This window comes from Scomber scombrus, chromosome 3, assembly GCF_963691925.1.
Source record: "Scomber scombrus chromosome 3, fScoSco1.1, whole genome shotgun sequence".
Classification (NCBI taxonomy): domain Eukaryota; kingdom Metazoa; phylum Chordata; class Actinopteri; order Scombriformes; family Scombridae; genus Scomber; species Scomber scombrus.
Window position 1 is genome coordinate 15,193,299 of NC_084972.1, and position 14,284 is coordinate 15,207,582.

The 14,284-nt window shown below is 36.7% G+C and overlaps 2 protein-coding genes across 2 annotated transcripts in view; both read right to left on the reverse strand.

Moving 5' to 3' along the window:
• The window catches only part of suox (sulfite oxidase), a 161,844-nt gene that overhangs the window by 40,977 nt on the left and 106,583 nt on the right, over positions 1-14,284 (reverse strand). The gene's annotated exons all lie outside the window — the stretch shown is intronic.
• Positions 3,514-11,828, reverse strand: mettl1 (methyltransferase 1, tRNA methylguanosine). Its single transcript, XM_062415882.1, has 6 exons — positions 11,567-11,828; positions 10,329-10,456; positions 10,018-10,202; positions 7,175-7,288; positions 5,121-5,222; positions 3,514-4,086 (listed from the first exon to the last, which is right to left on the reverse strand). Exons 1-6 carry the CDS (start codon positions 11,644-11,646, stop codon positions 3,943-3,945), a joined length of 753 nt encoding a protein of 250 aa, XP_062271866.1. The 5' UTR covers positions 11,647-11,828; the 3' UTR covers positions 3,514-3,942.

A 14,284-nucleotide genomic window follows, 5' to 3' on the forward strand; every position in this document is an offset into this window, starting at 1 on the left:
AGTTAAACACTTTCTCACACACGCAAGGGTAATACAAGTAAGATTTTGCACACACGCACATAATCTTAAAACAGTATAGGAGTATAAATTTCCATTACAGTGCTTCAATTACTCTCTGCCATCACCTTCAGTTTTCCAGTGTCTGGATTTCTGTCATTGGGGCATGTGCTGTCCTGTTCTTAATCACCACCCCCTGCAGCAGCAAAAGGGCTTCAAACCTGCACTGTCCCGTCTCCAAACTCCTGACACACAAAAATACCTGTAATATACAGCCACAATCATAAAATGAGAGCAGAAAGCCACTATTTCTGTCACACAATCCTTTGATTTGGACTTCACAAAGATCCTTACCAGACACATCTGGTAAATAAAGATAATACAATGTGTCTTGTTTTTGCTTGTTATTTTTTTGTGGCCAATTTGCGCTGAATTAGGTTTTAATTACAGAGAACTATTAAGTAATATAAAATGTCTTTTAGCACAAAGCCCTTGAAAAAAACAGGTTCTTCTAGCAACTGCATCAAAAAGGCAGGAAATGTTCTCAACTTGATCTAACACAATGAACAGACTGTGCTTGAGCATGCAAGTTTATTTTTAAATCACACAACAACCCAAAGCTAACAAGCAAGATGTGGATTGTTGGCAAACTCAATTTAATCAATTTAGGATTCAGGGTGTACTATTGTGATTCAACGCCATGATGACTGACAATTCACTTCGAAAAGTTGTCAAATTAATTAAAAACCCAAGCTCTCTGTCTCATGGAGCAGGCTTAGTCAAGTTAGCAGGATAACCAAGTGGCAACCTCCGGGGCTCAAAAATGAAGCCAACATGGAAGTGCCAAAAACTGTTGCAGTTCCTTGAATGGCCACTTGAGGTTGGCTCCAAAAGCATATCATCGCCCATAGATCCTCATGTTAAATATCAGCAGAAATAAACATATTTACAGCCTGGTACAAAAACGGTTTTGGTTTCTATAGTTAATTTTGCACATTCCTGACAACTGTATGGGAAGTGATTTTTTATATCTTTATATAACTTGTCTGTTTAAATTTCATTAAAGCTTAAAGTTATACATAATTTGGGTATGGCCGCTTTGAGTGACAGGTTGGTGCCATCACAGGTAAGTCGCTACAACGGTAACACCATGGCTTAATCTCAGATACACAAAGTGTGTAGCTGTAGCCATCGCTATTTCAGTGCAGTATTGTAGTAGTATTGTAACATTTGGGTTGCCTAAAAAGTCTTTGTCAGCATTTGGTTGTAGTAAAGACCCTCTAAGGAATCGAATGTTCCGTTTTTTCCAGTAATTACATTTTGTTTTATTGGTTTTAAGCCTGTTTTTTGTTAGTGAAAACTAGCATTAGCATTATCACAATTAAAGTCAAATAAGGTCCAAATATGGTAATTTCTGCCTCCAAAAATTCAACATGGGCACAGTCAAAATGCAAACTTAAAAATGGGAGTCCACAATCCTATGGGTGATGTCACCCTGGCTACATCCATTAATTTTTATCATATACAGTGCTGCTAGCAAATTTGTAAACCCTTTAGAATTTGCTCTATTTCTGCATAAAAATGACCTAAAATGTGATCAAATTTCCATCCAAGTCCTAAAACTAGATAAAGGAACATCAGCTAAACAAATTATTCCAAAATCCACTTGTTTAAAGTTGTGTTAGGCAAAAGTATGTGAACCCCTGGGATTATAAATTCATTTGAAGGAGAAATTAGAGTCAGGTATTTCAATCAATGTGATGACAATCATGTGTGAGTCTGGGAGGCCCTGATTTATTTAAAGAAAAGAAGTCTGGTTCTTTACTGTAAACGTCTGAGCTTCACAACCAGTGGCGATTTTAGACCCTTTTTAAGGGTGTTCAATCACCCCTTAATTTGATCTCAGCACCCCTAAAAATAAATAAATAATTATTGTATTTTTTTTCCCTAAAAAATATTTTTATAGGGCTTTAATTATTTTGTGAGCCTGTCTGTTAGAGATGGGACAAACAATATATGCTACAGGTTCAAATGGTTTTATTTGAACAAGTTTAATGTACTTTAGTAGTTCTGTCATTAATATTGTCCTTCCCTCAGGGTTCATCAACTATCTTAGGGTCCTCTCTGTAGAAATCTGTGATTGTTTATTCTGAACCATTATTATTATACACTATAGTAGACCACTCAACTATGTATTAATATTTCTTGTTGCAATTTACGTTATCCAGTCAAATGAGTAATTTAGCAGAGGGTTTGAACACTTGCAGGGCATTGTATGTCAAATTCTCATTAGGAGCTGAGCCCCCCTAAAGGTCTGATCCTAGAATCACCCCACAGGTTGGTGGAAGTGTGTAATGGCTTGATCAAAGGAGATTTCTGACGAACCAGGCTGGAAAGGGTTACAAAACCATTTCAAAAGAGTTTCGACTCCACCAGTCAACTATCAGGCAGATTGTGTAGAAATGGAAGACATCCAACACCAGTGTTACCCTCCACAGGAGTGGTTGGAATCTAGGAAACTAAAGGCCTTAATTGCAGTGGCTACAGTCAATGTTCATGAGTCCACCATCACAAGAACATTGAACATCAATGGTGTGTATCGTGTGTGTAACAGAGTTGCAAAGAGAAAGCCACTAGTTTCCAAACAGAACATCGCTGCCGTCTACTGTTTGCTCAAGACGATGCGGATAAGGCAGAGGGCGAATGGAAAAATTTTCTGTGGACAGATGAGACCAAAATCACACTTTTTGCCTTGAATAAGAAGTGTTTTATTTGGCAATGAGCAAACACTGCATTCAAACATAAGAACCTCCTCCCATCTGTGAAACATTGTGGCGATAGTATCATGGTTCAGGCCTGCTTTGCTGCGTCTGGACCAGGACAGCCTGAAAACATTGATGGAGCTACAAGTTCTGAGGTGTAGCAGCAAACTCTACAGGAAAATGTCAAGGTATCCATCCATGACCTGATGCTCAACAGAAAGTGCGTCATGAAAAAAGACGATGACAATAAACACACAAGTTGTTCTACCAAAGGATGGTTAGAGCAAAAGAAAATTAATGTTTTGGAATAGCTAAGTCAAAGTCCTGACCTTAATTCTACAGAAATACTGTGGAAGGACCTGAAGCAGACAGTTCATGGCAAGAATCCCAACAAAATCTGTTCTGTCAGGAGGAACAGGATAAAATTCTTCCAAATTGATGTGCAGGGCTAATAAAGAGTTACTAGAAATGTTTTGTTTAAGTTATTGCTGTGAAAGATGATGACATCAGTTATCGAAAGCAATGGTTCTCATACGTTTGCCTCACACAAATAGGGAAAATAGAAGAATATGTAATAATTTTCCTCAATAAATAAATGAATGCATTGAAGGGTTTTGTTTCATTTGTTTAACTGGGTTCCCTTTATTTAGTTTTAGGACTTGTGTAAAAATCTAATCACGTTTCAGGTCATATTTATGCAGAAATAGAGAAAACTGTAGTGTTCAAAAACTTTCAAGCAGTACTGTATGAGGATAATGGTAGGGAAAAATCTAGACTTCAAATCCAGGATTATCATTTTCAAACAGTGTTCTGATCATTACTACAACGAATCAAATCTAAGATTTACTTTATTAGAAGCAGTTTTACTGAAAGAATTTACAGCTTTACAGGAAAAACAGCACTTTCAAGTTGGCAAAAGAAACTGAAGAACATCATTAAAAAAAGGAAATAATATCAAAAAAGCTACACAAAACTCTTCATATGTCTAGTCTCAATAGAGATTTACCTTGTTCTGTTTTTGTGAGCTGAGGAATAAATGATGATGTAAATGTTTTTCCATACCAGAAAAAACCCATCTCTGTTCATCTGCAGTGTGAATAAGCCACAGCCTTCAGGGCAACAGAGCAGCATCATCCTCCGTGGTGTTCATGTATGAATGTCTACATAAGACCATTATTAAAGTTTATTGCGTGTCCATGCTTGTTTGGTCTTCGTTTGAATCCTCAATCCTCCGGAAAATTGCAAGGAAATTCTTTCCTCCATTTCTCTGCACTTTCTTTCCTTCCTCTGTACAGGTACCCAAGCGATTTATGATGACATCATCGACCTGCCAAAAGATATTTCTTTGAAGGTTACTGAACAAAATGTACCTAGACTTTCTTTCATGATTCAGTTTACTCACATTATTTCTTAAACATATAAATCACCAAAATATCCTATTCAGTGTTTATTTTTGTAGTCAAAGTATGCTAAATGTAATAAAACAAACAAACCCCGCCCCCCCAAAAAAAAAACTAAGAATAAAATGACATTTTGACACAAATTCACTATCTTGCGGTTAGCCTGCCACTGTCCAAAGTTTAAAAATTCCCCAAACCTACAAACATCTCTAATGCTCACATATAAACAGTTGAATATCTTATTTGTTTAATCGGTATAGAAACAGAAATGTAAAAATGGTGAGTCACGGTTTTGAGGTTAATTTTGGACAAAGTCAAGCTAGCTGTTTCTATCTCTTTACATAATTACTGGGAATTTCCAACAGACCACCAGCAAAATGTCTGCCAAGCCTCCATTGCTGATAATTTCATCAAAATAGACCTGAATATTAACAATAAGATTCTTAATTTAAAAGAAGATATTACTTGTTTGTATCTGCTTTCACTAGTGGAAGGACGAGCATGTAAGATTAAGGGGGATCCATTGGCAAATGTATTGGCAAGAATGTAATATATTCATAAATATGTTTTAATTAGTGTATAATCACTTGAAAACAAGAATTGTGTTTTCACTAACTTAGAATGACAGAAGGAGCCCGCCATGTTATAATGGAATGGAATGTGAGAACACTCCTAAGTTTGAATAACAGAAAGTTTTCCTGTTGTTGCCTTTCTGCCGAAGTTTGGAATGCAGCATAAGCTCAGCTGCTGGCTGAAGCTTCATATTTAGTGTACAGACATGAGAAAGATTTTGAACTTTCATGTCACAAAGAAAGTGAAAAAAGTCTAAGTATTCCATTACATATTAACAATTTCTGATTAAGAGTTTTGACATCTTTTCTTCTAATGAGCTGATTAAAAAAAACAAATATTGTTGTCATGACATGCAAACACAGGGATGAAAAGCTCTATGGCAACATACCAGTTCTTCATCAGGGACACGTGTAAATAGTGGATGTTCACTAAAGTGCTTCACCATCCAGAGGTGGACCTCCTCTACATCTGTGATGGTATACACCAAACCCTGACATGACCAGACAAACACAGGAAGATTAATAACACAGTTCCTGGAACAATATGCTACATCATTTATACATACAACTCAAATATGCATCCATTTATCAGGCTAACTTATTTGTCAAGATACATACAAACTTTCTTTAAAATAAATGTAAATATATATATACATATATATATACTGTCAAACATTTCATCCTGAGTTAAGTGCTTTCATCACCTCTGGAGGGCAATGATCCTTGCTAGTAAGATAAAAATAACCAGCAGACAACACAGAGGTTAATCACCTATGTCATTGAAGTTTACTTTGGAGAACAGATAGCATTACTAGAACGAGGATTTCTTTGAAAACTTGGCAGTGGCACAGATTTTCGCAGCAGTGCATGTTAGCACGTACAGGTTTTGGTTTTTTTCAGAGAAGCCAGGATGAGGATGTGAGACTGTGAGCATGTATCTTACTGTTTGAGAACAAGTCTTTAACAAACAATACATTGAGGTTAATTTCGGTATGGAACTGCTTCTATAAATGAACATTTTCTTGACAGCTTCCCCACCCACCAGCACAGTTATGGCTCTGTTCCAATGCTGAAGGCCCTTGTAGAGATCACACAAACACACACACACACACACACACACACACACACACACACACACACACACACACACACACACACACACACACACACACACACACACACACACACACACACACACACACACACACACACACACACACACACACACACACACCAATGACACACACACACACACACACACACACACCAGAGGAAAAACGATAAAGCCAAATTTAGACACAGGCCTTCCATTGTTCCAAACAACCTCCATCAGCACTCGCACCCTATTCAAGTGTCCCACTGCTGCTCTGACAGCTCTGACAGGCAGGAGTGGGGTGTGTACAGACGTCAGCCAGCTGCAGGCCACACTGGTTGCCCAATTTTATTTCGGTGAATTCATGGATTTCTACACACTGCAATCAACTGATAAAATGGTGAGGATAGCTGTAATTTATTATTTGACTACTGCAAATAGGTCTCAGTTGCAGATATTTAAGTATGTCAGCAAATATAACAAACTATTGTATTAGTACTGAAAGATAAAGCTGGTTTTATTCTTTATTTTTCTTACTGTCGACTAATCTCATCAAAAGACCAAAACCAACAATAATTTTATCCTACTACAAAGTATTGTATGTGTAGCCAAAGCCTGATATATCTTATTCCTGCGCGTCATAGAGCTCCATTGTTTCCAAAACTTATTAAAAATCCTTTCACAATCCTGCTACTGTAAATACTCAATAGAGCAAAACATGTGTATTAATCCGCAGCTTAAAATAGTCCCCTGACTGAAGTGCACAGTTGACTGCTGTCTGAGTAACTTTTGCTAAACATTACAGCGCCCAGCAGTTTTATCAAATTACTGAGCAATCTTAAAAAAATGAAATGATATATTTGTGAGCTGTAAATATTAACTTAACTTAACTTAATCTTCAATAGCAAAGTGCTACAGATAGAGCTGGGAAGTCAGAAAGTTGTGTTGACAAAGATATAAATAATAATTCATTGAATTATCATCTTTGTATGTTGTATGTATATTGTTTTGTTTTTTTAATGATTCAAAGTTCAAACAAAGTGTAATTTACTGCAGAGGGAAGCAGCTGTTGCTATGGGCAACCTTGGCTTGAACTACAGTTATTATACTAATTAACTGTATAGTCTACAATGTCACCAGTGTCATATCTCAAAGCCCAGAGTAAAATCTTCAAATTGCTTGTTTTGTCCACTAAAAAAAGTCCAAAACCCAAAGATATTTACTTTAAAATGACATGAATCCTCATATCTAAAAATCTGAAATCTGGAATTTATCTTTTGGAAAATTATCAAAAGGATCATCTAGCAAATTTCTGTTGATCATTGCAACAACTTTTGTTCATGTACGTACCCCAATTCTTAGTGTATAGGCATACTCTGCCAGCAACGTGGGGCTAATGATCCTCCATTTGTGCTTGGTCTTCTTAAAGTGAGGGTCAGGAAAGAGGAAGAACATCTTACTGAGCTGAAACACAGCAGAAAAAATGGTGAGAAACCGTAAGTAAGCAGCAGCAAAGAGTCTGAATTCACAAAAACACCACAATTCTTTTTAACTCTGGTTGATTACTTGGTGTCATTCCCACACATGAGATCAAAACTAAACTTTCTATTTTTATCCACTTTGATACTCGAGTTCTAAAATTAATGAATGTCACCACTTCAATGTGGCCCATATAATATTTTGTGGTTGGTTGTTAAGCACCATGGATTGCAAAACTGGAATTTCCCTCCTTGATTTCTTTTTTCTGCCATAAAGTTCCCCGTGTCTCTATCTTTGACAAGTGCAGGCTCCATTAATATTAGTGTGGCTGATACATTAAAAACCATTCCAGTAGCCTTTTATTAGTTAAAATAAATAATGTCAGGTATAGACAGAAAGATGTGGGTATAATCACTGTAGACTGCTGCAGCCTCAGGGGCTGCTTCAGTGCTGATGGAAGATGGAAAAACCTTAACACTGAATTATTTTTGGTTATAAAACATTCTAAAAAGAAGAAAAAACAAGAAGAAAAGTATTGCAGGTCTTTAGAATATGCCTTGTCAGGACTGGGAGCACATCGTGCATGTGAGAAGGATTGGAGCTAAATTTTTGAGCACTAGCCTGGGTGGTCGACTTTTATTTCTCTGCTTTGAAATAAAATCCGATGATGGTTTTATTCTAATCATGAGAGGAGAAGATAACCAAGAATAAAGTGAGCTGCATGGAGAACATTTTTATCTCTAGTCAATGAATGCAAGTCCACAGATGCAATTTAAGAATGAGTTGAAGAGAGTGAAACCGAAATGCAAAATTGAGCCAATGCTTCTTTGTCGGAACCACGCAGATGTCTGGACGAATCTGAAACACTTCAAATCTCAGTTTGGCAATAAGCTCTAACACAAGCTGTACAAATATTATTTAAAATGTCCTGAAACAGCACATTTTTTGTATGCAACCAGCACGCTGTACAATTATTATTCTATAAATGTGTCAGTGTTACAGCATTTGCTCCCCTATGTTCATTTTTCAATTTATACTCACTCAGGGCTTTCGAGGTGAACCTTTTATTCAGGGTACCTAATTTAACCCTGGTACACTAAGCCAACTGTGTAATCTAATGCGAGTTTCAACAAGTCACAGATTACCGCAGCTAACTGGAACGGATAAAAAGCGTTTTGCACTGCTCTCTACTCAGCTGATGTGATGCCTTGCGTGTCAGTCAATGACCCCATTGTTGTGGATTTATTGAGCAATCCGTATAAACTAATTCAGTCCATATGTTAAAAATGAGGAAAGTAATTATTCTTAGGTAGAAACGGATGGGCTGCATATTGTTATTACCTTGGCAGTACCCAAACAGACTGTCAGCTTTAATTTAAGGTTATTACAGGCCACATCAGACGAGCAATAAAGAACTGCGGGACTTTTGTAAGTGAGCTCTTATTAAGGGGGTGAGCTGTATCTGGGCACATTAACATCACATTCAGGGGTTCTTTAAATAGCCGGATCAACCAAAAAACTGAAAATGTGATATCTTTGAGATGCCTGCCTGTAGGGAAATTTAATATTTTCCTGTGCTCACAGTAATTTAAAAATCAAGTTTTTCTTTGTTAGAAAGTAGTTAATCAGAATTGTTCACAGCCAGATCGTTGGAATACAGAGAACAACAAGGTTTCTGAAAGGCTGTTTTATAGTTTGGGTGAACTGACCCTTTACCCTAACTGAATGTTAATGCTGCTGGTGTGGTGCCTGTAGTGGTGTAATGCATCTTGGGTCCTCCCTTGAAACACAACGTGTACTCTGTCCCACAGTTGCCTACATGTACCAGCATGCACCACTGTCACACCAGGTTAGAAATTGAGGTTGTTTAACTCTTTCATGATTTCTAACTTTTGAAAGTGAGGATTTATACTTAATAAATAAATGTGTGACCACAAGCAGGATTTATATGAAGCCTGGGAGAAAAGGCTGTAAGGTTTGTAAGGCAAAACAGAGTCCAGCCAAAGTTGGATGTTACCGTGAAAACGAAATGGCCCGAAGTAGATCTGGGTAAAATGTTTCAGGTGCTGACGAAAATGTGTATGTGGCACTGTAGAAAAAGGTTTCAGGCACCGAAAGCTGTAGTTGAATGTCTGGTTAGGGGCTTAATCTTGATAAGTTAATCTCTAATTTAAATCAGAATTTTGCCAACTTCAATTATTCCTCTCAAGTTCAGTATGGCCGCTTGTGTTTAGACAACATTTAACATTTGAGAACTTTGGCTTCTCCTGTTAAATGGATAAAGGGTTTTGTTGAAAAAGATGTTTTTATTTCTCAAAGTAAGGTATTTAAAAAGTATCTATTTGGTGTCTGAACCAAAACTCATGTAAGGTATTAACACACATAGAAAACTTTCAGGAGGAGGATTGGAATTAGTGGACGACCCGCTTCACCTCCTGAGCAACAGCAGCGCAATCACCTTTTATAAAAACTGTTCTTGACTACTGACAAAATATATTTGCCGGCTATGATCATTTCATTGCAGTATTTACATAACATTTCAAGCTCTCATATAAAATGAAATGATAGGCTCAATTTTATTATTTTTTGTGACTTGCAAGATTGACATTTCCTCTAAACACAGCTCAGTAAGTTAAACATCAAAGCTTAAGTGTCCGTTGACAAACGAGAATCACTTCAATCTGTTGACAACACAAACACAGAGGCAAACCCACCTGTCCTTTGGAAAAGAAGTTGGGGAGGTACTTCATCGCATTGCTGCGAATGCAGGCAATGTTCTGGTAGCTTCCTGGTTCAGAAGCACGCAGTGACTGGATACGATCCTTAACATAATCAGACACTTTTACCCGGATTTCCATGCCCAGGATGAGCTTATCTGGGAAAAGTGAAGATAACTCCACTGAGAGAAAGTAAAGATGCACCAAGACACAAACAACGACATTAGTCAAGATTATATGAGGTTGATATAGATAAAAACTCTGACCTGTGAAAACTCTAAAAGGCAGTAGATCAGTCACATTACTACCTAAAAGCCCGCCGTATCCACATCCAATGTCTGCAAACTCAACTTGTGGCATCCCTTTCTCAGGCAGGTTGCTGGTAAAGAAGTCTGGATACAGCTTGAACCAGTCCATCTCCTCAGGACACACCGGGCTGACAAGGACAGAGCCAAAGTAGGCAGATACACACTGATAATTAACATTCAGAAGAGAGCACTCAAATGTTCTAATCCCCTTAAATCCAGCCCCTGCACACCCTCCCCTCCAAAGCCCTCAAAACTCAAGAGCAGAGCCCAGAAAAAAGTCCCCTGTGTCAGTTAATGCTGAGACTAAATGCCCCCTCTCAGACACACTCTGACCAGTCTCACACAAACACTAATTTGCAAACACTCATCAGAGTAAACCAGATTAGATTTAAGTAGATTAAAATTGTATCTGGCTCTAAAAAGAGATCATAAATTGGGAGAATATCTCTACTGTCAGAGATAGAAAACAGAAACAGATCCTCGGACTCAATGACCACTGAACTGGTAATCGAAAAGGACGACATAAAAAATCATGGCAACAAAAAGAAAAAAAGAATATGAGGACAGGTGAGGCTGAGACAGAGATGCACTTCCTCCTACAATGTAATACATTAAATGAAATAAAGAACATTCAATTTATCAGTTCAATTCTTAATCTCAGATTCAGCTTAATGACCTCTTCAAATTAAACATACTCCTGGGCGAAGCAAAAGGGGCATAATTTCAACCTGAGGGAAGTGAATGACCTAAACACACACACACACACACACACACACACACACACACACACACACACACACACACACACACACACACACACACACACACACACACACACACACACAGGACATACTGTATAAACACATAAGTATACTAGGCTATAAATATGTATCAATCCTAATGTTATGTTATTGACATTTTTTTCATTGGCTCTAATGTTTAGGCATTATAGTTGTTGTGACATTCATGCCAATAAAGCTCATTTGAATTTGAATTATTTTATAATATAAAATAACTACTGCCAGTGTTTTCTGTGGATTATCCAGAGAAATATCAGACACTATCTCAAATCCTTCTCAAAAAAACTTCTAACATCACCATTTGGGAAAAGTGAGCAAATACGTGGAAAGAAAGGGAAAGAAAGTATATAAACAGACATATATCATGCATGAGGTATAAATCTTTATATACAGTGTGTAGTGGAAGTGTGGAAGTGCAAACACATGTGCATCACTCACTAATCAAACGTATGGTGAGCCATCGGGTTTGAATGGGCTCTCTGTCTGTAGTAACGCTTCTGAGGCATGGACGAACTCATGTTGCTCCCGATAATATTCAGTCTGTCCGGTTAGTTATGAATAAATACAAATATCCACTTTAACGATCGATTTACAAAGAGTCACGTTGGTTCCTGGATAGTTTACCCACGGTTTCGAGTCGCGGCGTTTTGACATCATCGCTACGCGTCTGATCTGGGTTGCCAGGTTTGTAGAAAGAGAAGTAAACTGCTCACTGAATCTATCAGCATGGTGAATACGCCCTAGAAGATATATTATAATACAACCATGGTTACAGTTACAGTAGTTGAAGTAGTACATGGTCTTCATTTTTCACTGTGATAAAAGTACAGCAGCAAAGTGTTTGTTTGTTTTGTTTTTACATCTAGGAGTAAAAATAGGCCACTCATCAGAATTGCCTCTCTCTTTGTTAAATTATTTAAAATAAGTCATAGCTTCACCCAAAAGGACATTATTTACGGGCTCATCGTGGAAAATTACAAAGATGACTGTCTGGTCAATCCTGGATATCCTATAACTTGAGAAATTCTTTATTCACAAGTCCAAATATATGAAGGTGAAATCGGGGTTTAATGTGTTTCTTAATGAGTTTCTGTCTTATATTAAAGCCCTGAAACTCATGAAAAATAAAACTGCAGTGGAACTATTTAGCATTATAGAAGAATATGATTTAAAGAACAAGTCCTAGCCCTTTTAATTTTATTTAATGTTTCATTTCATTATCATATATAATTTGTTTTTGATTTGTCTTTTTTTGTGTTTGCACCTGTTCCTTTACGGCAATTTAATAATCTTGGTGCCATGATGTTTGTACAAATAAAAACTTTTTAAAAATAAATTAAAAAAGGTTATTATAGACTACTGTTGGACTGTTATTACTGATGCACTTGTAAACAGCCTCTTTCTTGTCTTGTTCCTGTTTTGTTAATCTGAGAGTGACTTTCCCTTCTCGTCTCATTTGAATTGTGGCCGTAAGATGTAAAACTATACAAAATGATGAAGAAAAACAGAAAAGATTAAGAAAATTCCATTAAAAACAGGTTTTGAAAAGTTGTAAATTGTTTTTTCCCAAGTAAAAATCTGCCTCTCATTCATATCAAGACCATGTTTCACTATTTTAGTTGGTGGATCTGATTTTTAATGCCCTATCATACAGTTAGGGAGTTATATTCATAAACTGGCACATGTTATAAACTAATCCAATACAATTTGATAGAATACATCAAATTGTTCAGCCAACTATGGCCGCCAGATAACTGAAGTAGAGTAAAACGTACAGTACTTGCCTTTGAAATGTACTGAAATACAAGTAAGTCATGAAGTAGCAAAGATGTAGGCTACTTAAAGAGATGAAAACTGGGTGTTAAATAGCTGTACTTCATTTGAGTAAATGTATAAAGCTACTTTCTACAGTACTTTTATTATAATTATTAATGTGTGATGTAAGTTGCCACCTTCCTTCATGGTAAATTTACTTCTTCCCTGCTGTTGTTTAATGCGAACCCGTACAGAGCATATTTGTTTTACTGTATTGTCGTGTTGTTGTCATATTGACGTAATTTTTTAAAATCAAAATCATCAGAAACTGTAGCCCGCTAACCCGGACTGAATGGAGTAAACAAATGCAGGGTTTATATTGCAAAAAAACTGATGACAGGTTCTTAATACTTTCTGAAGTCACTCAATTTTACAGGCTGCAAATAGAGATTTCACAAGCTGGGTGATGAATATTTCATTAACAAAAACACAAATCCACATGTAGTCATGTTTGTTTGCTCTCTGCAGGCTGAAACGTCACCTTTTGATTTTTGGTGTCCACACAGCCAGTGATTCTTTACACTGTGCTGTCTCTGCAGGTCCCCCTGGGTGTCCTCTCAGTCAGCTCTAATATCCATCTCAATTCACTCTGTCAGCCTGGTGACACATCATAATCCTCCTGGTCTTTGGCTTTCTAAAAGTGAGTTGTTTATGTCCTATTATGTAAAGACAGTGCTCTACTGTAGATTCAGCCGTATCCTGTTTCACCTGAGTATTATTAGATTTATGGATTTTTTATATATGTACTGTAGACTACTAACACAATGTGAATGAATATGATTTCTTTTCTCCAGATCATGTTTTGCTTGATTTGATAGTTGACAGTGAGGAGAGGAGACAGAGACAGACACTGATGGTGGTTTACTGTGTGGGCAAATAGTTTGTTCACTCAGTTTAAATTTCACTCAATGTCATATTCTTTTTGATAAAATCTCCCCCTTTCTTTCCAATATCTCACCTGACAAGGCATTTTCTTTTCTCCCGATATCCTTACATGTATAATAAAGCTGAAAACATTCTCAGATGTATGTCAAATGTTTTAGATCTTTATTGTTAAACCTTATTATTACCACACATATATACATGAACATCATGTCAGAATTACATGTTCATATTAAAATGAGATGAGTAAAGTTAGTCTGAGGTTTCAGATTGAAATTAAGATGCAAACAAAACAATTTTAATATTGTAACTGTATTGTCCAAATTGAAATATACATTAATAGTGAATAATAATAAATTAATATTTTTGTTATATAATGGTGGCAAGAGTATAGACGTCAGACCTGCAGCTACTATTAGATGTAATAGAAAGATTTTTTTTAAACTTGGTAATAAATTA

Excerpts from the sequence above, each read along its gene's own strand:
- mettl1 (XM_062415882.1), bottom strand. The coding sequence starts at position 11,646 with ATGAGTTCGTCCATGCCTCAGAAGCGTTACTACAGACAGAGAGCCCAT. Across the intron at positions 10,203-10,328 it reads TGGATACGGCGGGCTTTTAG|TGGAGTTATCTTCACTTTTC; the intron begins GTAGTAATGTGA and ends ACTTTCTCTCAG. Across the intron at positions 4,087-5,120 it reads GTGTCCCTGATGAAGAACTG|GTCGATGATGTCATCATAAA; the intron begins GTATGTTGCCAT and ends ATCTTTTGGCAG.